Source organism: Salmo salar, chromosome 09, assembly GCF_965601325.2.
Source record: "Salmo salar chromosome 09, fSalSal1, whole genome shotgun sequence".
Taxonomy (NCBI): domain Eukaryota; kingdom Metazoa; phylum Chordata; class Actinopteri; order Salmoniformes; family Salmonidae; genus Salmo; species Salmo salar.
In genome coordinates, this window is record NC_138299.1 from 34,007,814 (window position 1) to 34,034,101 (window position 26,288).

The 26,288-nt window shown below is 43.7% G+C and overlaps 1 protein-coding gene across 3 annotated transcripts in view; it reads left to right on the top strand.

Annotated features, from left to right (window-relative positions):
* The window catches only part of LOC106611225 (neuronal PAS domain-containing protein 3), a 469,364-nt gene that overhangs the window by 400,256 nt on the left and 42,820 nt on the right, over positions 1–26,288 (top strand). For all 3 annotated transcript variants that reach the window (XM_014211204.3, XM_014211210.3, XM_082955738.1), the window contains one exon: positions 12,459–12,636. In XM_014211204.3, coding sequence (XP_014066679.3) covers positions 12,459–12,636 — 178 coding nt within the window. The remainder of the gene's footprint in view (positions 1–12,458; positions 12,637–26,288) is intronic.

Consider the following 26,288-nt stretch of genomic DNA (forward strand, 5'->3'; position numbering starts at 1 on the left):
TGCTTTCCACCTGGCTACCCCTACCCCGGTCAACAGCCCTGCGCTCCCCACTGCAACTCGCCCAAACCTCCCCCACTTCTCCTTCACCCAAATCCAGATAGCTGATGTTCTGAAAGAGCTGCAAAATCTGGACCCCTGCAAATCAGCGGGGCTAGACAATCTGGACCCTCTCTTTCTAAAATTATCTGCCAAAATTGTTGCAACCCCTATTACTCGCCTGTTCAACCTCTCTTTCGTATCGTCTGAGATTCTCATAGATTGGAAAGTTGCCGCTGTCATCCCCCTCTTCAAAGTGTGAGACACTCTAGACCCAAACTGCTACAGACCTATATCTATTCTACCCTGCCTTTCTAAGGTCTTTGAAAGCCAAGTTAACAAACAGAACACCGACCATTTCGATTCTCACCGTACCTTCTCCGCTATGCAGTCTGCTTTCAGAGCTGGTCATGGGTGCACCTCAGCCACGCTCAAGATCCTAAACGATATCATAACCGCCATCGATAAGAGACATTACTGTGCAGCCGTATTTCATCGACCTGGCTAAGGCTTTCGACTCTGTCAATCACAACATTCTTATTGGCAGACTCAACAGCCTTGGTTTCTCAAATAATTTCCTCGCTTGGTTCACCAACTACTTCTCCGATAGAGTTCAGTGTGTCAAATCGGAGGGCCTGTTGTCCGGACCTCTGACAGTCTCTATGGGGGTGCCACAGGGTTCAATTCTCGGGCAGACTCTCTTCTCTGTATACATCAATGATGTCGCTCTCGCTGCTGGGGATTCTCTGATACACCTCTACGCACACAACACAATTCTGTATACCTCTGGCCCTTCTTTGGACACTGTGTTAACTAACCTCCAGATAGATGAGCTTCAAGTCCATACAACTCTCCTTCCATGGCCTCCAACTGCTCTTAAATGCGAGTAAAACTAAATGCATGCTCTTCAACTGTTTGCTGCCCGCACCTGCCCACCCGTCCAGCATCACTACTCTGGACGGTTCTGACTTAGAATATGTGGACAACTACAAATACCTAGGTGTCTGGCTAGACTGTAAACTCTCCTTCCATATTCACATTAAACATCTCCAATCCAATATTAAATCTAGAATCGGCTTCCTATTTCGCAACAAAGCATCCTTCACTCATGCTGCCAAACATACCCTCATAGCTTCATACTCGTCGCCCAACCCACTGGCTCCAGGTCATCTACAAGTCTCTGCTAGGTCAAACCCCGCCTTATCTCAGCTCACTGGTCACCATAACAGCACTCACCCATAGCACACGCTCCAGCAGGTATATCTCACTGGTCACCCCCAATGCCAATTCTTCCTTTGGCCGCCTCTCCTTCCAGTTCTCTGCTGCCAATGACTGGAACGAACTGCAAAAATCTCTGAAGCTGGAGACTCTTACCTCCCTCACTAGCTTTAAGCACCAGCTGTCAGAGCAGCTCACAGATCACTGCACCTGTACATAGCTCATCTGTAAATAGCCCATCCAATCTACCTCATCCCCATACTGTATTTATTTATTTATCTTGCTCCTTTGCACCCCAGTATCTCTACTTGCACATTCATCTTCTGCACACCCTACCACTCCAGTGTTTAATTGCTATATTGTAATTACTTCGCCTCCATGGCCTATTTATTGCCTTACCTTTCTTATCCTACCTCATTTGCACATGCTGTATATAGATTTTTGTACTGTATTATTGATTGTATGTTTGTTTATTCCATGTGTAACTCTGTGTTGTTGTATGTGTCGAACTGCTTTGCTTTATCTTGGCCAGGTCGCAGTTGCAAATGAGAAGTTGTTCTCAACTAGCCTACCTGGTTAAATAAAGGTGAAATAAAATAAAAATGAAAAAGATGAGCAATAATGACTGTATAAAATAAATAATTCAAATACTGAGCTATATTGTGTGCTAAATATATGGAAATACAATTGCTCAGAGAAATATATTTTGTTTAACAAGTAATATTTATTTTTTCAGAAAAAGTTCACATTAGGGGTCAAAATGATGGTCACCCCTAAAGATTCTTATAAATGAAGTAGTCAAAAGCTTATTCCTAGCACTAAATCAAGTTTGTGACTATTGATGCATTTGCAGTTAATTTTGCTTGTGTTTCAGATTATTACGTTCCCAATAGAAATGAATGGTTTATTGTAAATAAGAATATAATATGTTTCCTAACACTACAACATTAAGGTGTTATGATACCATGATTACGGATAATCCTGAATGAATTGTCAATAATGTTGAGTGAGAAAGTTAGAGGGGGTCAAAGATCATACCCCCATAATAATATACAGTTGAAGTCGGAAGTTTACATACACCTTAGCTAAATACATTTAACTCAGTTTTTCACAATTCCTGACATTTAAACCTAGTAAAAATTCCCTGTCCCACCTGGCTAACATCCGGTGAAATTGCAGAGCGCAAAATTCAAAATACAAAATTCGTAATATTAAACATTCATGAAAATAAAAGTGTTTTACATCATTTAAAAGCTTAACTTCTTGTTAATCCAGACGCTTTGTCAGATTTAAAAAATGCTTTACGGCGAAAGCACACCATGCAATTATCTGAGGACAGCGCCCCGCATACAAAAGCATTACATACATTTTCATACAAGCAAAGGCGTCACGAAAGTCAGAAATAGCGATAATATTAATCACTTACCTTTGAAGATCTTCCTCTGGTTGCAATCACAAGGGTCCCAGCTACATAACAAATGGTCCTTTTGTTCGATAAAGTCCTTCTTTATATCCCAAAAAAGTCAGTTTAGTTGGCGCGCTTGACTCAGTAATCCACCGGTTTCCTTCGTTTAAAATGCATACAAATGAATCCCAAAAGTTACCAATAAACTTTGTCCAAACAAGTCAAGCAACGTTTCTAATCAATCCTCAGGTACCCTAATATGTAAATAAATGATAACATTTAAGACGGAGAATAGTATGTTCATTACCGGAGATAAATTACGAAGTGCACTCCCTCACCGACGAGCACCACAACACTACAGCCAAAATGGGAGCCACTTAGAAAAACTACAAATTCTAGCTAATTAAAAAAAAAAATCCTGAATCTCTTTCTAAAGACTTTTGACATCTACTGGAAGCCCTAGGAACTGCAATCTGGGAGGTTTTCCATTGATTTTCCCATAGACAGGCATTTTAAATGGTGTCACCTCCAAAAAAAGAATTCCGGGTTGATTCTCCACGGGTTTTTGCCTGCTATATCAGTTCTGTTATACTCACAGACATTATTTTTAACAGTTTTGGAAACTTTAGAGTGTTTTCTATCCAATACTACCAATTATATGCATATCCTAGCTTCTAGGCCTAAGTAACAGGCAGTTTACTTTGGGCACCTCATTCATCCAAACTTCCGAATACTGCCCCCTAGACCAAAGAGGTTAACTTAACAAGAAATATGTGGAGTGGTTGAAAATGAGTTTTAATGACTCCAACCTAAGTGTATGTAAACTTCCGACTTCAACTGTATCAGGTCGGATTCAGTAGTATAGTATCCAGTCCTCTCCTCTCCAAGCCTCCCATTTCTCCCTCCTGAAGTGACAGGCTTTAGTTTGGAGCGAGATTAAGGCCTGCTGGAGCAGTGGCACAATGTGGTATTATAGGCTGAAGAGAGAGAGAGAGGACAGACAGACAGACAGACAGAGAGAGAGAGGGACAGACAGAGAGAGGGGGAGGTGGAGAGAGGGACAGACAGATAGAGAGAGCGAGAGAGAGAGAGAGAGAGAGAGAGAGGGGAGAGAGAGAGAGAGAGAGGGAGAAAGAGAGTGAGAGAGACTGACTGCTTTTCCACTAAATCTGTATCTTGGCTGTCACAGGCCTGTTAAAGGTTACTGTAATCTGTGACCACTGTAACACTTGAGTGGACTGGAGAAAGCCCTCTGCAGTTAACATGGAGAGAGAGAGAGAGAGAGAGGGAGAGGGGGAGAGAAAGAGGGAGCATCATCAGAGCGTATACAGTTCTGATCTGTATGTCTGTTTGGTTTGTGAAATTAGAAGACCTTGTCATTTGGCTGACAAATATTACTTTGCTGCCTTGAGCTTGGCAATGTCTGCGTTATCCATCATTTTCATATGATGGACTATGTTGGCATCTTTTTTTGGGGTTCTTGAAAGCATTTGTGTTATTAGAGAAATTAAGTATAAGGCTGACTTCATTCTCATTCCTGGCGCTGGTGCTTTTATCAACACTCGATCGTCAATCATTTACAGAATCAACGCCGAGAACATCTTTTGTGATCTCATATTAAATTTCCCCCGAATCCACCCCTTGGCAAAAATTACTCACATCGTTAAAAAATATTTAATTAGGCTGTAGTTTATACAGGTCTCATGGGGGAGTGGTGATTTGCATGAAGCAGGTCGCCCTATGTACTGTGTGAGGGAGATTGGATGTGAGAGGGGGTTCAGCGGGTCACAGTCTCAGCCAAGGACCACCATTTGCCAAGGTCAGACAGGTAGCTGGGTGCTTCCCCTGGGTCCTGTCCAGCACACAGGGAAGACAGCTCCAATTGCCCTTAATTACTAGCTTCCTTTAAGCCATTGAAAGTCTGTTTTTATTTTAAAATCCTCTCAGCTTCTGATGCCCACGATGCTACAGCCATATCTGTGTAGCCTTTCCATTTGTTTTGGAACCAGGCGATAACTAGAGATATTCACTAGAGCCCTGGTTATTAGATATTCTGCATGACGAGTGGTGTGATACCACTCTGGCATAGAAAACACACACGCACACACCCACAAGAGATGGGTGGGAGGACACTGCTGCTTTGGCCCTCTATCCAAGTGATGCTGGTTTGGCCCTCTATCCAAGTGATGCTGGTTTGGCCCCTCTATCCAAGTGATGCTGCTTTGGCCCTCTATCCAAGTGATGCTGCTTTGGCCCTCTATCCAAGTGATGCTGCTTTGGCCCTCTATCCAAGTGATGCTGCTTTGGCCCTCTATCCAAGTGATGTTGCTTTGGCCCTCTATCCAAGTGATGCTGCTTTGGCCCTCTATCCAAGTGATGCTGCTTTGGCCCTCTATCCAAGTGATGCTGCTTTGGCCCTCTATCCAAGTGATGCTGCTTTGGCCCTCTATCCAAGTGATGCTGCTTTGGCCCTCTATCCAAGTGATGCTGCTTTGGCCCTCTATCCAAGTGATGTTGCTTTGGCCCTCTATCCAAGTGATGCTGCTTTGGCCCAGTATCCAAGTGATGCTGCTTTGGTCCTCTATCCAAGTGATGCTGGTTTGTGACACTTGAGACCACAGGTTTCTTACTCTTCTGTCATTTAGACAGTATTGAAGATTTGCAGTATTATCAAAGCTGGTGGACCATCCCTCCCTCCTTCCCTCTTTAGTTGAATAAATCAGTAATAACATAGGTCTGGCATTAGTTATTTAAACCCTATAAGAACAGCAGTTTGCCATGTTAAGAAAAATATATATTTTTTAATTAAACTTCCATAGCTTTATGCCAAGTGTTATCAATTGAGGGCAATGTAATATGAATCATTAATACAAGAGTAATTATACTCTATCAACCTTATAATTTTCCATTTATCTAATGTTAAATGCAGTAATTCATTCTGAACCCTAGAGCCAACATCAATTTATTTGATTAGTACTTTACAAAGTCACACCGATATTTTAGAAGTGTGGGATGTATTTGATATTTTTCTCCCTCCCAACAGTCATCTGAAATGTTACTTTCCTCATGGGATGGTGCTCTATAGAATGATAAAATGTGATCATTAAATATGCACGTTTGAAGGCTTTGATTAACATTTAAGAGCTCTTATAAGAAAAATATTTACTGAGTGTACAAAACATTAGGAACCCCTTCCTAATATTGATTTGCACCCCCTTTTGCCTTCAGAACAGTCTCAATTCGTTGGGGCACGGACTCTACAAGGTGTTGAAAGTGTTCCACATGGATTCTGGCCCATGTTGACTCCAATGCTTCCCACAGTTGTGTCAAGTTGGCTGGGTGTCCTTTGGGTGGTGGACCATTATTGATACACACAGGAAGCTATTTGATACACACAGGAAACTGTTTGATACACACGGGTAACTGTCAAGAACTGCAACAGCATTGCAGTTATTGACACACTCAAACTGGTGCGCTCCACCAGGGGCGGAGGGGTGGAGGGGGGATAGGGGGGAGGGGGGATAGGGTGGAGGGGGGGGGATAGTGTGGAGGGGGGAGGGGATAGGGTGGAGGGGTGTGTGTGTGGGAGGGAGGGAGGGAGGGAGGGAGGGAGGGAGGGAGGGAGGGGGAGGGAGGGAGGGAGGGAGGGAGGGAGGGAGGGAGGGAGGGAGGGAGGGAGGGAGGGATACACTACATATACAAAAGTACAGTGCCAGTCAAAAGTTTGGACACACCTGCTCATTCAAGGGTTTTTCTTTATTTTTACACTATATGTACAAAAGTATGTGGACCCACTTTTAAATTAGTGGACGTGGCTATTTCAGCCACACCCATTGCTGACATGTGTATTAAATCTAGCACACAGCCATGCAATTTCCATAGACAAACGTTGGCAGTAGAATGGCCTTACTGAGCAGCTCAGTGACATTCAACGTGGCACAGACATAGGATGCTACCTTTCCAACGAGTCAGTAAATAACATTTCTGCCCTGCTAGAGCTGCCCTGATCAACTGTAAGTGCTGTTATTGTGAAGTGGAAACGTTTAGGAGCAACAACAGCTCAGCCACAAAGTGGTCACACAAGCTCACAGAATGGGACCGCCAAGTGCTGAAGCGCGTAGCGCGTAAAAATCTTCTGTCCTCGTTTGTCAAAATTACTGCAGAGTTCTAAACTGCCTCTGGAAGCAACGTCAGCACAATAACTGTTCGTCTGAGCTTCATGAAATGGGTTTCCATGGCCGAGTAGCTGCACACAAGCGTCAGCTGGGGATAGATGGAGGGTGTTAGGGGGCAGAGGATGTTCTACGAGCAGGTGTCCACATACTTTTGGTTATGTAGTGTTTGCAGATAGATAGATAGATAGACAGACAGACAGACAGACAGACAGACAGACAGACAGACAGACAGACAGACAGACAGACAGACAGACAGACAGACAGACAGACAGACAGACAGACAGACAGACAGACAGACAGACAGACAGACAGACAGACAGACAGACAGACACTGTCCACTGAAGAGAAAGAGAAAGAAGGAGACAGAGAGAAAGAGAAAGTGAGACAGACAGACAGACACTGTCCACTGAAGAGAAAGAGAAAGAAGGAGACAGAGAGAAAGAGAAAGTGAGACAGAGAAAGAGAGTCAGAGAGAGAGAGAGAGAGAGATAGACAGACAGAGGGAGAGACAGATAGACAGAGAGAGAGAGACAGACAGATAAAGAGAAAGAAAACATACAGGAGGCAGGCTGTCTAACAGGTGATGATATTTGACAGTTCTAATAGAGCAGAACATTTAATAGAGGAAGATGATATTTCTGAAGCCCTAAGTAATTAAGAGGTTTCCTTCTTTTAAAACGAAGAAGCGTTAAGTACTGCCTTTTTATGTTTGGTGGTGGTTGAATCAGGTGTTTTATATGACTATGTTCCTTCCTTCCTTCCCAGCCAGCCAGCCAGCCAGTCAGGTGTCAAAGGCGTAGATATTAATAAGGGATTTTCTACGGAATAAGCATGTTGCTAATGATGCCTGGCCCAGCTGTGCTCCAACCCTGACGATACCACACACACACCAGCCTAAATTACAATGCAAATGCAGCCACTGTAATCCATGTGTCCTTTCTGCCATCACAGAGTATAATCTGCTGCCTCTCTTGTAATAGACAACACCGGCCACTTTACTGCCCACGACGCAACACAATGAATATTTGAGCCTATATTATTTCTGCCCCGGCTGCGCATTGTTCTCATCTAGTCATCAGAAGAGATTAAAGCAGATGACTGCATTGTTGAGCCAAGGCTCATTCTAATACAGTTAAAATAGTCATTGGTCGTGTTCATGAATTATAATGGGCCACAAAAGGTTTGTCTGCCACCAAGCCTGTGAAAGAGAGATAGAAAGCTTTTGGCTTGTTTCATCTCCATTCTGAAATGTATTCAGCAGGCAGTCAGCGCTGGACTGGCATTCACACTGACCGCACAGGCTGCAGTCAGCTCATTTATTATTCTAGCTTAATCCAGTTACAAATGGGAATCGCCATCTCTCATCCCTAGTTCGGTAATCCATGGTAGTGTGTTGCTCTTTAGGTTAAAGACTGATGTACAATGGTCTCTCTTTTCTAAGGGGGATGTGATTATGTCACTCCTTTATCTGAGGGGAAATTCAGCCATTTGTAATCTGTAGGAGTTCCTATCCCCAGCCACCAGACCTGGCCCCTCCACCTCCTCCACCTCCTCTGCCCCCTAACACCCTCCATCTATCCCCAGCCACCAGGCCTGGCCCCTCCACCTCCCCTGCCCCCTAACACCCTCCATCTATCCCCAGCCACAAGGCCTGGCCCCCTCCAGCCTCCCAGCCCCCTCCATCTATCCCCAGCCACCAGACCTGACCCCTCCACCTCCCCTGCCCCCTAACACCCTCCATCTATCCCCAGCCACAAGGCCTGGCCCCCTCCAGCCTCCCAGCCCCCTCCATCTATCCCCAGCCACCAGGCCTGACCCCTCCACCTCCCCTGCCCCCTAACACCCTCCATCTATTCCCAGCCACCAGGCCTGGCCCCTACACCTCCCCTGCCCCCTAACACCCTCCATCTATCCCCAGCCACCAGGCCTGGCCCCTCCACCTCCCCTGCCCCCTAACACCCTCCATCTATCCCCAGCCACAAGGCCTGGCCCCCTCCAGCCTCCCAGCCCCCTCCATCTATCCCCAGCCACCAGGCCTGACCCCTCCACCTCCCCTGCCCCCTAACACCCTCCATCTATCCCCAGCCACCAGGCCTGACCCCCTCCACCTCCCCTGCCCCCTAACACCCTCCATCTATCCCCAGCCACAAGGCCTGGCCCCCTCCAGCCTCCCAGCCCCCTCCATCTATCCCCAGCCACCAGGCCTGGCCCCTCCACCTCCCCTGCCCCCTAACACCCTCCATCTATCCCCAGCCACCAGGCCTGACCCCCTCCACCTCCCATGCCCCTCCATCTATCCCCAGCCACCAGACCTGGCCCCTCCACCTCTCCAGCCCCCTTCATCTATCCCCAGCCACCAGGCCTGGCCCCCTCCACCTCCCAAGCTGCCTAGCCCCCCCCCCCATCTCTATCCCCAGCCACCGAAGCCTCCACTTTGCCAGCCTCCTGAGAGAATCTCATTCCCTTTAGCCCAATAAATAGAAGCCAGAGACTGTGTCCCAAATTGCACACTATTCCGTAGACAGTGCACTACTTTTGACCAGAGCCCTGTGGACCATGGTCAAAAGTTTGGGACGTAGACAGTGTCAGCCTTCTAAAGGAGACTCTGAAAAGACTTCTTTGCAATGTGTCTTCTTCTCTCTGTTGCTTCCTTATCTAATGCGATCCTAATTGTGTCATGATCTATCTAACAGAACCATACTGGTTCCTGATCTAAGTATCTTACGTAGTTGTTAGATACTATTTTTGACATACACATCTTGGAGAGACTGAAAGTTAGAGGGATTGTTCACCAAATTGCAAAATGACACATTAGTGCTAAATCAAAGCGTGGATTGCTGTCATACTTTGTCCATAGAGTGCTTACAGGATGTCACGACTTCCGCCCAAGTTGGTGCCTCTCCTTGTTCGGGCGGCGTTCGGCGGTCATCGTCACCGGCTTTCTAGCTACCACCGATCCACGTTTCTTTTTCCATTTGTTATGTCTTGATTGTTCACACCTGGTTCCCATCTCGTTATGATTATTTTCCCTATTTAACCCTCTGGTTCTCATTATGTTTTGTGCGTGATTGTTTGCTTGTCATCGTGTTAGTTGTTTTGTGTCAGGATTATTTATCCCTGCGTGGATTTTGACTTGTGAGTTTCTTCGAGAGTAAAGTACGTTATTTTACTCAGTTCTGTGTCCTGTGCTTGACTCTATCCTCACCTCCACATAACTGACACTGACACAGGCTAAAGAAAGAAATGTGTTGTTTTGTAGTTTGTAGAATTAGAATGCCCATGGTTTGAGGTTCTATATCCGTTCTACTCATTCTAATTCTATTGTTCATCCTGCCATTTGACATTTAATGAAACTATGAAGTACATACACTATTAGTTGCAACCACTTTTAATCAGCCTTCTATATTTTATGTTTTGAATATGTTTAATTCATTTTAAATCATGTTGTTGGCTAGATAAATAGAAAAGTTATACAGCAACAACAGTAAGTTCACGTCACATTTCACTTCTTAATCATTGTCTCTTCTTTGGAGTATCATTTATGAAGGACTAAATTGCTTCGAGGGATTTGACATGAAAGAGATTATCCCCATGTAATACTCTGGTCCCTGTAGACCCAACCTGATCAGTGAGCGTTGCTTGGCCAAACACCATTGTAACGCACAGAAGGAAATACCAACACTCATACACACACACTCAAGGAAATACCAATGCCATGTGATTGGATATTCAGGAAGGGGGTTTATAAACTCAGCAAAAAAAGAAACGTCCCTTTTTCAGGACCCTGTCTTTCAAAGATAATTAATAAAAATCCAAATAACTTCACAGATCTTCATTGTAAAGGGTTTAAACACTGTTTCCCATGCTTGTTCAATGAACCATAAACAATTCATGAATATGCACCTGTGGAACGGTCGTTAAGACACTAACAGCTTACAGACAGTAGGAAATGAAGGTCACATTTATGAAACTTAGGACACTAAAGAGGCCTTTCTACTGACTCTGAAAAACACCAAAAGAAAGATGCCCAGGGTCCCTGCTCATCTGCGTGAACGTGCCTTAGGCATGCTGCAAGGAGGCATGAGGACTGCAGATGTGGCCAGGGCAATAAATTGAAATGTCCATACTGTGAGACGCCTAAGACAGCGATACAGGGAGACAGGACGGACAGCTGATCGTCCTCACAGTGGCAGACCACGTGTAACAACACCTGCACAGGATCGGTACATCCGAACATCACACCTGCGGGACAGGTACAGGATGGCAACAACAACTGCCCGAGTTAGACCAGGAACGCATAATCCCTCCATCAGTGCTCAGACTGTCCGCAATAGGCTGAGAGAGGCTGGACTGAGGGCTTGTAGGCCTGTTGTAAGGCAGGTCCTCACCAGACATCACCGGCAACAACGTCGCCTATGGGCAGAAACCCACCGTCGCTGGACCAGACAGGACTGGCAAAAAGTGCTCTTCACTGACGAGTCGCGGTTTTGTCTCACCAGGGGTGATGGTTGGATTCGTGTTTATCCCTGAAGGAATGAGCGTTACACCGAGGCCTGTACTCTGGAGCGGGATCTATTTGGAGGTGGAGGGTCTGTCATGGTCTAGGGCGGTGTGTCACAGCATCATTGAACTGAGCTTGTTGTCATTGCAGGCAATCTCAATGCTGTGCGTTACAGGGAAGACATCCTCCTCCCTCATGGGGTACCCTTCCTGCAGGCTCATCCTGACATGACCCTCCAGCATGACAATACCACCAGCCATACTACTAGTTCTGTGTGTGATTTCCTGCAAGACAGGAATGTCAGTGTTCTGCCATGGCCAGCGAAGAGCCCGGATCTCAATCCCATTAAGCACGTCTGGGACCTGTTGGATCGGAGGGTGAGGGCTAGGGACATTCCCCCCAGAATTGTCCGGGAACTTGCAGGTGCCTTGGTGGAAGAGTGGGATAACATCTCACAGCAAGAACTGGCAAATCTGGTGCAGTTCATGAGGAGGAGATGCACTGCAGTACTTAATGCAGCTGGTGGCCACACCAGATACTGACTGTTACTTTTGATTTTGATCACCCCTCTTTGTTCAGGGACACATTATTTCATTTCTGTTAGTCACATGTCTGTTGAACTTGTTCAGTTTCTGTCTCAGTTGTTGAATGTTGTTATGTTCATACAAATATTTACACATGTTAAGTTTGCTGAAAATAAACGCAGTTGACAGTGAGAGGACGTTTCTTTTTTTGCTAAGTTTATTAGAGGCATAGACATATTAACAGCCTGATGGTTTTCCTTGTCATACCCAAATAACAATGGCAAATCCTGTTTTCATCCTAGGAAATTAGAGTGTTTAAAGGTTAGGGGATTTTATTTATTTAATTTTAGAACAAATTTTGTTAAGTTGAAATTTTGGGAGGGGGGATTTAGGAATTGGATGAGTAGGATGTTACTTCTGGTAGCAGAATTCATGTTGTGGTACACCTCTGGAAACTCACACACACACACACACACACACACACACACACACACACACACACACACACACACACACACACACACACACACACACACACACACACGGTGCTACTGTAATAATGACCCTCCCTGTCTCTCTGTGTCCCTCCCTCCCTGCAGGTGGAGCTGACAGGAAGTAGTGTGTTTGACTACGTCCACCCTGGTGATCATGTGGAGATGGCAGAGCAGCTGGGCATGAAGCTGCCCCCGGGGCGAGGCCTCCTTTCTCAGGGCACCGCCACCGAGGATGGCGCCAGCTCTGCCTCCTCCTCCTCACACGCAGCGACCCCCGAGCCAGGTGGGCAGAGAGGGAGGAGAGGGAGGGAGTGGAGAGGATAGAGATGATGGCTGGTGGAGTGTTTGGATGGGGAAGATGGGGAGGGGGTGTGGGGTGATGAGGAGAGAGGGGTGACAGGGGATAGGGTGGCCTTTCATGAAAATACTGTAAAATGTGCTGTCTTTAACATAGTTGAATATTGAGAGCTTTTGGCATGTTTATGTTGTTTTGTAATTGTGATACTTTGGTCATTTGAAGCTGGAATACCTGCTTTTGTAGTTGTTGTTTTTATAGTAAAGTGTTAGTACTGAGTTGCTGCATTTTATCCTTTTAATATCAAGTACCAACAGCTGTTAGCTTACACTCACTCAAACAAGTCTGTGAGGGTTTTCTGTTATGAAGGGTGTGTGTGTGTGTGTGTGTGTGTGTGTGTGTGTGTGTGTGGTGTGTGTGTGTGTGTGTGTGTGTGTGTGTGTGTGTGTGTGTGTGTGTGTGTGTGTGTGTGTGTGTGTGTGTGTGTGTGTGTGTGTGACATGATATGTCTGAGGAGTGTTTTTAGCCATGCCTCAGATCCTCCCTCACAGGGACAGTGGAGCCCAGCCGTACTGTAACACACAGCTTAACCTGCCTCACTCTGCCTCCCTTCCCCAATTTCATTACAGAAGGAATGAAAAGAGGCGACATCCCTCATTGGAATTCTTTTCAGGCCTGTTATAGACTTTGCCTTCCAAATGTTCCCATTTTCATTGTGTTATACAGATGATAATTTAAGTATTAGGGGGAAATCCATTTATAAATTAAACAAAATGACTTGATATCCATCAGTCCCTTGGTTCATCAAGCTGTTCAAACAGGAGGAAGATTGGCTGGTCGGCCCGAGTCTTCGGAGAGATTCTGTAATTAGATCTTCAAAGGATTTATTATTTCCTGATTGGGGCTGTAAATGAATTGAAGTTCCACATTTTGTCCTTTTCGTGCATTTTTTTCCAGCAAGGAGATATTTCACACTGGCAGAGCAGTGGAAGAAGAGAGATTAGAGAGAGAGAGAAAGAAAGAGTGAGAGAGAAGGGAAGGAAGGAAGGAAGGAAGGAAGGAAGGAAGGAAGGAAGGAAGGAAGGAAGGAAGGAAGGAAGGAAGGAAGGAAGGAAGGAAGGAAGGAAGGAAGGAAGGAAGGAAGGAAGGAAGGAAGGAAGGAAGGAAGGAGAGAGTATCTAAAGAGCTTTAGGGCTCCCGACGTTGAGATATATTTGTCTACACAGGGACTCATTATGAATGGGCTGTAGGAAGAGACAAAGACCCAAGAGACAAAGACACCCAACTCTTTAACTCCTCCAACCCTTCCTGTCCTTTTCTCCCTTTCCCCTTTCTCGTTCTCTCTCGTTCTCTCTCTCTCATTCTCTCTCTTTTTCTCCCTCTTCTCCCTTTCCCCTCTCTCTCTCTCTCTCTCTCTCTCTTTCTCTCTCTCTCCCTCTCTGGGAGCTAAGTGAACGAAAGCAGTGTGCCAGGATGGGGGTTTCCAGCCTCTTGTCACCCCCCCACCCCAAACACACACCTCCCCCCAGCTCAGCTGTCCTGTTGTACTCCCTCTCTCAGCTCCACCAATGGATGGGGGATGTCACATCTTCTTCCCCAGCCATCCAGCCAACCAGTCATACCTGCAGGACAGAATAGTGTTATCAACAGTCTATTTTGCATACGTGCAGCAGACTGAGATTTGTCGGTTTCCTTCCCCTTCCCCTCTCCAGGGCATGTCAGCTTGGTAATAAAGATGTGTGGTGTGTGTGTGTGTGTGTGTGTGTGTGTGTGTGTGTGTGTGTGTGTGTGTGTGTGTGTGTGTGTGTGTGTGTGTGTGTGTGTGTGTGTCAGAGCAGAGCAGACCTTTTTTATCTTAGAGAAAGTTTCTTTGATGAAGATGAGAGTGGAGCGGGATGCACTATCTGTGTAGTGATGTCATCATGAACACAGGTTGTTGTCGTTGTTGTTGTTGTTGTTGTTGTTGTGGTAAGGATCATCAGATCAGTCTTCCTCAGGACACACTGGTCCTCTGTTGATTGGTATTCATTTTTACTCCCACTAAAGTTCCACACTACAATCCTGTAGAGAGGGTCTCTCCATATTCATGTTTTAGAAAGTTGACCCCACTGTCTTAGGAGAAAACATGTTTCAAGTGTTAACTTCATTTGCCATATGTAATAAATGCTTCCTCACCGTAGCTCTCGTATTAAAAACAGCATTACTGGGAAGTATGTGTTGCATTGATGTCGCTATTCTTCTCACAGGGAATAGTGTCCAGTCAAGGTAGTGCAATTCAGTCTGTTAAAACATTCAAATTCATTCAACAATACTGTATTCATTTTGTGTAAAAATGAAAATTCAACTAATTGCCATAAGTAGTTAATTATGTGTCGCAACAGTCATCATTTTCCAAGGCTTTGACTTATGTTGGGCTCATAAGTCCTTGATTATTGTTGCTAATTATGCTATTAGTACAATGACTGTGAATAATTATTTGTAATTGTACACGTTTATCATAATTATGAAGTTACCTGAGTTTATTGTCATCTAAGTTTTATGTAATTTAAGGGACAATTATAATGACTTTCTCCAAGGACAGAGCTGCTCTGAAGCTGTGGGCAGTAGAGCCGTATGGGCTGGGGGGTGTTGGACGGTGTTGGACGGTGTGTGTGTGTATACTGTATGTGTTAGTGGTGTGTGTATATGTGCTGGGCTGTGTGTGTGTGTGTGGACTGCATGAACTCCTATCCCAGTAGGTTTAACCTTTGATTTGTGTGGATCCTACTCTAGCCTTTAACAGGTGTCTGCTGCATGTGACATTTGAAATGTAAATAGAGCTCTTTACCAATAGCCCCAGAATCTACCTTTGTCAACCCTCTCTCCTCCCCTTTCAAACACACATACAACACACACACACACACACACACACACACACACACACACACACACACACACACACACACACACACACACACACACACACACACACACACACACACACACACACACACACACACCGATCTTAAGTCATGGTATGAGGGTCTGAGTTGGGGGCAAGGTTCTTCACCTTTTATTTTTTTAATTGTTTTATTGAACCTTTATTTAACAAGGCAGCAACACATGACAACACAGCATGGTAGAAACACAACATGACAACAACATGGTAGCAGCACAAAACATGGTTCAAACATTATTGCGCACAGACAAAGGGCAAGAAGGTAGAGACAACAATACATCACACAAAGCAGCCACAACTGTCAGTAAGAGTGCCCATAATTGAGTCTTTGAATGAAGAGATTGAGATAAAACTGTCCAGTTTGAGTGTTTGTTGCAGCTCGTTCCAGTCGCTAGCTGCAGTGAACTGAAAAGAGGAGCGACCCAGGGATGTGTGTGCTTTGGGGACCTTTAACATAATGTGACTGGCAGAATGGGTGTTGTATGTAGAGGATGAGTGCTGCAGTAGATATCTCAGATAGGGAGGTGTGAGGCCTAAGAGGGTTTTATAAATAAGCATCACCCTGGTATGTGAAGAAACATATCTCAGTCAGAAAACAGTATTAACTCTATAGGCATACACTAATCCTGCAAATTCACACAATATTTATTATGGATTTGATGTACTGGAATATATGAAATCAACCCTATGTGCTAATAATACAGTGTTAAACCACTTTAACTTTCTCTCAGTTATTATATTACAAAATGATTATACTAAAGCAAAAAATAGCCATTTTAAAACAAACGTGCTCTCATAGTTTAATTGGATTTTTCAGAGTACACATTGAGCCATCAGAGACTATTGTTGTTAGACTTTTCTAATGACTTTTCTAACTAAGACTAGATGAGGTGCTGTTTACAATAGAGCATGATCAAATGAAGATAATGGAAGAGTTGAGTGACAACATAAGAGCTCACTGCCCTGATGTGAAATTCTTCTCATCCTCTGCATTAATATCTCTCATATTTTAATATCAGCTACGTTTAAATCAAACTTCTGAAGTGATCATTATCATTGAGAATGTTAGAATAGATTTTTACAAGCTGAAGTTTGAGGCCTAGTTTAACTTCTCTAGGGCCAGTGGGACGATTTCGTCCCACCTACGCAACAGCCAGTGGAATCCCGTGGCGCGTTATTCAAATACCTTAGAAATGCTATTATTTCAATTTCTCAAACATATGACTATTTTACACCATTTTAAAGACAAGACTCTCGTTAATCTAACCACACTGTCCGATTTCAAAAAGGCTTTACAACGAAAGCAAAACATTAGATTATGTCAGCAGAGTACCCAGCCAGAAATAATCAGACACCCATTTTTCAAGCTAGCATATAATATCACAAAAACCCAGAAGACAGCTAAATGCAGCACTAACCTTTGATGATCTTCATCAGATGACACACCTAGGACATTATGTTATACAATACATGCATGTTTTGTTCAATCAAGTTCATATTTATATCAAAAACCAGCTTTTTACATTAGCATGTGACGTTCAGAACTAGCATACCCCCCACAAAACCTCCGGTGAATTTACTAAATTACTCACGATAAACGTTCACAAAAAACATAACAATTATTTTAAGAATTATAGATACAGAACTCCTTTGTGCAATCGAGGTGTCCGATTTTAAAATAGCTTTTCGGTGAAAGAACATTTTGCAATATTCTGAGTACATAGCCCAGCCATCACGGCTAGCTATTTAGACACCCACCAAGTTTAGCCCTGACCAAACTCCGATTTACTATTACAAAAGTTTGATTACCTTTGATGTTCTTTGTCAGAATGCACTCCCAGGACTGCTACTTCAATAACAAATGTTGGTTTGGTCCAAAATAATCCATCGTTATATCCAAATAGCGGCGTTTTGTTCGTGCGTTCAAGACACTATCCGAAGTGTAAATAAGGGTCACGAGCATGGCGCAATTCGTGACAAAAAAATTCTAAATATTCCATTACCGTACTTCGAAGCATGTCAACCGCTGTTTAAAATCAATTTTTATGCCATTTTTCTCGTAAAAAAGCGATAATATTCCGACCGGGAATCTGCGTTTAGGTAAACAGAGGAAAGAAAACAAAGCATGAGGTCGACGCGGGCATGAGCCTGAGTCTCACAGTACTGTAACCAGCCACTACCCAAACGCGCTACTTTTTTTCAGCCAGAGCCTGCAAAGCCACGATTCAGCTTTTTGCCACCTTCTGAGAGCCCATGGGAGCCGTAGGAAGTGTCACGTAACAGCAGAGATCCTCTGTAATGGATAGAGATAATCAAGAAGGGCAAGAAATTGTCAGACAGGCCACTTCCTGCATGGAATCTTCTCAGGTTTTGGCCTGCCATATGAGTTCTGTTATACTCACAGACACCATTCAAACAGTTTTAGGGTGTTTTCTATCCAAAGCCAATAATTATATGCATATTCTAGTTACTGGGCAGGAGTAGTAACCAGATTAAATCGGGTACGTTTTTTATCCAGCCGTGTCAATACTGCCCCCTAGCCCTAACAGGTTAAAGACTGTATGTAAAAAGTATAGATTGTGTAGTATTCAGAATGGTCTTCCATGCGCGTGCGCGTTTGTATTACCTCTTGTCCTGGGGAATAGGAGAGGAAGGGAACCTGTTCTGTCAGCCAGGAGAGGAGAAGAGCTAGCGTCTTCTCTCCCAGAGAGCCTGTTCCTGTCCTCACCTTCCCAGCCACGCCAGTCATCCTGGCTGATAGACCTGCTGGAGCTGCTTATAAAGCATGCATACACGCACACTCATGCCCTCTCACACCGTCGCTCCCAGCCACAGTCAGCCAGAGGGGAAGTCAGAGAGGCCCGGGGTCTGATATGCAGCCAGGCTGACTGGTGCTGGAGTAGAGGAAGACAGAGAGGCCCGGGGTCTGATATGCAGCCAGGCTGACTGGTGCTGGAGTAGAGGAAGACAGAGAGGCCCAGGGTCTGATATGCAGCCAGGCTGACTGGTGCTGGAGTAGAGGAAGACAGAGAGGCCCGGGGTCTGATATGCAGCCAGGCTGACTGGTGCTGGAGTAGAGGAAGACAGAGAGGCCCGGGGTCTGATATGCAGCCAGGCTGACTGGTGCTGGAGTAGAGGAAGTCAGAGAGGCCCGGGGTCTGATATGCAGCCAGGCTGACTGGTGCTGGAGTAGAGGAAGTCAGAGAGGCCCGGGGTCTGATATGCAGCCAGGCTGACTGGTGCTGGAGTAGAGGAAGACAGAGAGGCCCGGGGTCTGATATGCAGCCAGGCTGACTGGTGCTGGAGTAGAGGAAGACAGAGAGGCCCGGGGTCTGATATGCAGCCAGGCTGACTGGTGCTGTAGAGGACAGAGGCTGGGGGTGGAGGACTGGCAGGTTGGTTGTGTTGGGGTCATGTGTGCTCAGATGTGATACTCTTACACAGGGGCAGCTGTCACAGATTTGTATCTACCATCCCACCTGCCTCATTTATAGTCTGCTGGTGAAATTGCTCTCTTTTAGATGTCCTGTAGCCAAGAGTCCTTATTGGTCTTTGGTGGTTGGATGGAAAGACAATACCAGACCAGTCGTATTGTGGACTAGGCTATACGTGTGTGAAGGGTACATTTCACAGACGTAGAGGGGCTGTATGTTTGCAAGTGTTGTGAAGAGTTTAACATGACTAGTTTTAATGGTGAATACTGTAGCTAGTGGCTGGTGACAGTTGATCCCCTCCCAGTTCATTCCAGCTCTGTCTAGCAGCATCACCCGGCTTTGGTTGTTCTCTCTCACGTCTCCCTCTGATTGAGAATGCAAAACCTAGCAGCATCACCTCTGATTGAGAATGCAAAACCTAGCAGCATCACCTCTGATTGAGAATGCAAAACCTAGCAGCATCACCTCTGATTGAGAATGCAAAACCTAGCAGCATCACCTCTGATTGAGAATGCAAAACCTAGCAGCATCACCTCTGATTGAGAATGCAAAACCTAGCAGCATCACCTCTGATTGAGAATGCAAAACCTAGCAGCATCACCTCTGATTGAGAATGCAAAACCTAGCAGCATCACCTCTGATTGGGAATGCAAAACCTAGCAGCATCACCTCTGATTGAGAATGCAAAACCTAGCAGCATCACCTCTGATTGAGAATGCAAAACCTAGCAGCATCACCTCTGATTGAGAATGCAAAACCTAGCAGCATCACCTTTGATTGAGAATGCAAAACCTAGCAGCATCACCTCTGATTGGGAATGCAAAACCTAGCAGCATCACCTCTGATTGAGAATGCAGAACCTAGCAGCATCACCTCTGATTGAGAATGCAAAACCTAGCAGCATCACCTCTGATTAAGAATGCAAAACCTAGCAGCATCACCTCTGATTAAGAATGCAAAACCTAGCAGCATCACCTCTGATTGAGAATGCAAAATCCTAGCAACAACACCCCTCAATGGTTGTTGTCTCTCTCTGATTGAGAATACAAACCCCCAGCCTTTTGTTCATCTGTCTCTCTGTCAGTACGAGAATGTCTTCAATTAAATAAACATCAGTGTTTGTTGTGATGTCCCTTCTCTCTTGTCTATAGATACAGTCAGTCTATAAAGCAGACAGTGCTTATGTTGCTCAGAATGGACATGCTAATGGAGTTATGGAAATGTGGTGTCTTGTGTACTCCCTGGGGAATATGATATTTGCTGTCCAATATGTATTATTTGAAACAAAGATTTAAGGATTTAGAGCTTGATTTTCATGTTGGTTATTTTCAATAATAAGATAGGAAGTGGGGTTGCTGCTAGTTTCCTGTGACTCTGAGATATGGGTGGTTGCGTCCCAAATTGTACCCTATTGCCTATGTGCCTATATGTGTCCGGGTCAAAAGTAGTGCACTAGATAGTGAATTGGGTGCCATTTGGGGCACAGACGTGGACTGTTCAGAACAACTGTTCTTTATTATTATTATAAAGTCCCTTAGGTGATCCCACGGCACAAACATGCTGTCGTAATTCCAACAAACTAAAGGCAAAGAGAACTGGGTAATGCATATTGAAATATATTATTTTATTCATGCAATTTCCAGAATGAAGTCAGAATGAATTGCAAACAACCTATATCGCACTATTGTCTTTACTACTGTAAGTGTAACTGGGATTGCATGTTGTATTGAAAGTGGTTGGTTTGCCTAAATATATGAAATAAATATAACTACCTATGTGAATTGAGTTTGGTGCACAGTTCTACTGTCGTTTGAACAAAGCTTGTACTGTAGGTGAAGTGAATAATTTACCCTTGGTTTCATAATTCAACACTGATAAAGCTTCTAACAGGGTAAAACTCGGAATACAGTACCTGTTCATTTTCTTCTTGCAGGTCAGAAGTTACTAGCAATTGAGAAAGTACCTATCAGTCCATCAGATAGATTCTCTGTCAAAGCATCAGTGTGGGTGTTGATGAACTAGGCATCATAAATAAAGGCCTACCCCGCTCCCTTGATCGCTAAGGCAAATGTTTTTTAATCATCTGATGTGTTCATTTATCCCAGGGCTTTAGCCTTAAATTACACCTCTTGCTAATGCATAACTTGATTTTAAAAAATGTAGAAATAAAAATGCCCATCAATCATAGCTAGCCTTCGTCTGGCATCAAGTCTTTCATAAAAAGATTCACTATCTACTGTATTTTTCTTTACATAGCACAGAATATATTGTCTTTTATGTTATGGTTATACATTTAGTTTTAACCCAGACTATTCATACACCACACTTTTAGATATGCAACTGGTGTGTATTGATGAATTATTACTTTTATTCTTGCTTGGGTTATTCATCAAATGAACCCTTGTCAACAAAGTCATTTTCCCCGCTGTGCCTCTTAAAAGACTAGCACTTTTTATATCAAATCTGTCACTTACAGTTGACAATAACTGTGCTCAATAATACATGTTTATTCTTAATGCAGATCAATGTCAGACAAGAAAGGCATTTGAAACACCGTTGGTCTGAAAGCCGACATCTCAACCACTCTGTACTGTGATTAGGTGGTCCTCTGTAGCTCAGTTTGTGAGCATGGTGCTTGGAACACTTTCCATATGTAAAATATATGCAGTTCTTCTGCAATTTTTTTTAAATATATATATATACAGTATATATATTTCCCTCAGAATGGACTCAATTCGTCAGGGCATGGACTCTACAAGGTGTCGAGAGCGTTCGACAGGGATGCTGGCCCATGTTGACTCCAATGCTTCCCAAATTTTGGTCTATTTTTTCCCTCCCAACAGTCATCTGAAGTGTTACTTTCCTCATGGGATGGTGCTCTATAGAATGATAAAATGTGATCATTAAATATGCAAGTTTGAAGGCTTTGATTAACATTTAAGAGCTCTTATAAGAAAAATTATACACTGAGTGTACAAAACATTAGGAACCACTTCCTAATATTGAGTTGCGACCCATTTTGCTCTCAGAACACCCTAAATTTGTCGGGACATGGACTATAAGGTGTCAAAAGTGTTCCACAGGGATGCTGGTCCATGTTGACTCCAATGCTTCCCACAGCTGTGTCAAGTTGGCTGGATGTCCTTTTGGTGGTGGACCATTCTTATTACACACGTGAAACTGTTGAGCGTGAAAAACCCATATATATAATTATTTAGGTTGCAGGTGCAGCCAATTATTTATCATTATCCTGTGTGTCTGGGTACGACAGACACCTCTGACAGCTAGTTGACTGTACTTGAAGACAATGGTAACTGCAGTAACCCCTCCAAAAGGGAAAGCTGTCAAACTCTCATCTCCCACATTAGTAAAAGGACTAATAAACGCTTTTGAAACATCTGTACATTTCACCATCACTCCTCCTAGTACCCGGAGCCGCTCCCAGCAGTTATCAAACCGCTCGGCTCAGCGCCTATATACGCAAAACAATCCCTAAGGAGCAACAAAGAAACTAATGACAGCTTAGCTGGCCTACAAGATTGAAAATTCTGTCTCAAAGAAAGTACAAGATCACTGGAGAAGGAAGGTATCAGAGCTTTGAAAGACAAAGAAAGGATCAAGCAGTCTCTAGACTATTAGAAGCCGGTTTTATTTAAGCTTATTTGGCTGATAAGGTTGTCAGAAAAGGCTTTTTATCAGCCGAGTGTTGTAGGCGCAAGGCATTACCACACTGCTCTGTTCCCATGCAGTGTAGAGGGACAGAGAGTGCTGCAGTGCTTTGTGGGAAAGGCTTTTGATAAAGATGCCACATGTTTTCACACAGGAGGAAAAGCCACTTTGGAGTTCAGATCTCTGATGTTAAACGGTTTAGAATAATGATACCCTGTCAGAGTGGAGACCCTCTTGTTTATATATTGGCTTTGTTTTCCTACCTAGACAAAGCTTTATTGTGTAATCTGAATATTCTCCTTTGTTTTAGGAATTGTCATATAATTGCTCTGTATAAAATAAATACCTGGTCAGACAAGTGATAGCTTGTTAAGACAGAGTTTTTTTGTAACTTCCTTCCAGGAAGAGAAAGGGAAAACAAAATAGAAGCCATTGCAGTCACTCTGCCTTGCTCTGTTTAAAAAAGCAATTTAGTTATTTTTCCAGTTTGTGGAAATGACAAACCATGTCTCTTTGAGTATACGCAGAGGGCAGAATAGCAAATACAAAGCATGTTGACAGAAAACACAAGCAAATAACATATTGTATGACTCCACTACCAACTCCTCACTCACAAATAACGGCCTTCTAGAATTGTACATAGGGAGTGTTAGCTAATCAGACATGAAATATTGGTATTTCTGAATGACTGTGTCTAACTGGGTAGGAATGCATTTGTATTCTGTTGAGCTCTTATATGCAAGATGGGTCACTGTGTTTCTCAGGCATTTATTCATAGAAAAGGAGCCTCTGCAATCTGACTCACCTCTCTGGCACCCCTTTTAAATACATATTTTAGATCACTCACAGGAGTAAATAATGGCTTATTTGCAGCTTTGTGTACTATTTAGACTGCCCACTCTCTGAGATTAATTGCTTTTTGTTGGGCCTAAATTTCATATATATATATATATATATTATATATATATTTGTTTAACTAGGTGCTTATAAGAGCAGGTGGTATATAAGATGTCTACTCCCAATAAACTGGGAAATTATCACTCCTGCATTTTCCTCATGGCACAATTTGTCAAACCTGCTGATAGGAAACAAATTCTATTCATAAGGTCCCCCCCTCTCCCCTCAGCACCGATGTGATTTGGTAGCAATTCAATTATAGTTTTGTGAGATAGTGAGTCCAGAGAGAGAATCCAGGCTGACAAGAAATATGACAGGACAGTTACAGAGTGTTTATGCAATTAAACTTTCACTGACAATACCTGGCGAGTGATGAATGCCTGGGCTGAGGTTTGTGTGCACAAGTAATGCCCCACTAGGATGGCACATTATTCATTATTTTACAACTGCTCTGATCTTCCAGGGTTGGCTGGGAGCTGTTGCAGGGAGGGAGAAGAAGTGAACGTTTGGAGTAGAGGGAGAGAGAAGGAGAGGAGGTAAAAAGAGAGGGAGAGAATGAGGCAGGGTAAATAAAGAGTAGAGAGAGCTGAGGGAAAAGCGAAGTAGAGGGTAGAAAGAGGGCTTAGTAGAGAAAGGGTGTGGAGGGGTGGAGGCTATGAGGGTGGGGGAAAGGCTTGAGTTGGGGGAAAGGATTGAGTGGGGGAAAGGACAATGGAGGAGAAAGCTTGGTCTATCGTTGAGAGGACTGAAAACGTATTCTGTGTACACATACATGAATACAATCCAATTCTCAGGCAGTTTGCATTTAATTTGTTATCAGACAGTTGACATGTAGATCCTATTTTAATAGCGTAAAAATGAAAGCTACTCTTTATCTAATTGAATCAGAATATTTTCCATTGGCGAGACTGACTATGTACATGGGATGTCAATATTCATAATTGCATGATGGTGTGTGGAGTCTGTTCCCCTAAGACTCCTGTAATGATGTATTGCATCTTAAATAAAAAATAAGCCCAGATTTGTGTGCTAGCTAGCAAGCCCTCAACACTCCTTGCATCTCAAATGGCACCCTATTCCCTATGGCCCCTGGTCAAAAGTAGTGCACTTTAAAGGGAATAGATTGCCATTTGGGACGCAGCCCTACTGTCTACACCTTCATCCAGTCTTTCTCTTCCACCTTAATCGATGTGGTCTTCAGAAGACCATTAAAAGAAGGGGAACAAAGGCATAAAGCAGTGTCCAACACAAACACACATTAATAATACACATCTGTCTATTCTGTGGAGAAAAATCACATTTAACTCCAGAAAAACCCTATGATCTCCTTAGCTTTACCTGCGTAGTGAAGTACAAAGCCACAAGATATACAATAATGTCATGGTAATATGCAGACTAAAGACAGCGGTGAAAATGGAAAGAGAAGTGATCTATTGGGAGTCAAGCACAGTAAGGATTACTTTGTATGATACGGTAGCTTCTCTTTTTATATTCAAGTTAACAAGGATGTTGTGACCTTGTAAAGACGTTTCTTTCTTTACTTTGTCACTGGCATCTTTTGCCAGTTATCAGCCGTACAGACATAACCTAACCCTGTGAATGTTATTAGTGTGTTAGTCAATGGTTGGCATTCCACTAAGGGTTTCACCGACACCGGTCCGTTTGTCCACAGATCAGAACTTAGGTGAGGTGTTCGTTTTAATTCATCATTGGTCCTTCAAAGTGTAAGTGTATCTCCTTTGTTGTGCGTTGGTTCTCCACAGATAATTAGGTCTCATATTTCAGCTAATTCCACTTGAAAACTGGTTGTAGCCACCTGCTACTTTTGTATGGGTCATTTTTGTCTTGTAAGATCTCCGTAGACTGATGCGGCTCATGAAGAATGAGAAAATGTCTCTTGTCTCCACAGTGTCCTTTGTGCACTTGCCTAACATTTGAATTGTGTGTGTGCAACACACTCTCTCTGAAACACACACACATTCTCTCTCTCACGCAAACATCGTGGTGTGATAGGGATGTGTTGATTTTTAGGTGTATATGGATCTGAAAGGAAAAGTAATTCTATTAATTCAAAGTGAATAACAAAGAGTACCAGGCCTTTCCCCATGTTGTTCCATTCATTCAACCTGCTAGTGTTTTGTTCTTCCTTCATAATTATTTCCCAGTCAGATCCACACTGATTTCCTGGTGGACCTGTGTACCTCAGACTAACTTATAAAACAACGGAGCTAGGATAATTCACAATATTCCTCTGGGGGTGGTGTTCTCTGTTTTGTCAAGGACATTTTTATTACAAAGCTGATGGAATTTGCATATTAATTCATTTCTTTCAATTTTTAAGATTTAATGTTGTCAACATGTATCAGTGCAAGGCTTTGACAGAGCTGCTGAAATGGGTCAGTGAAGCTTGAACATTTTGGAGTGAAGCAGCCATCTGCAACCTCCGAGCCCCCAGTGCAGAGCGCTCTCTGTCTCTCCTGCAACTTGATTAAAGAAAAGGACTTTGACCGGGGAGGGGTGGCGGGCAGAAAGAAAGAGGGGAAGGCTAAAATAATATGCCAATATCTATCAACTTGCTTTGAGGGCTTTCTTCCAAATTAGAATGCCATTAGGGGCCGTCGATTCATAAACTGCATTTCCATGTTTGGTTCCCGACATTGACCTTTAGAATTCAGTGGCTGAGCCTCTTTTTATTACATGTT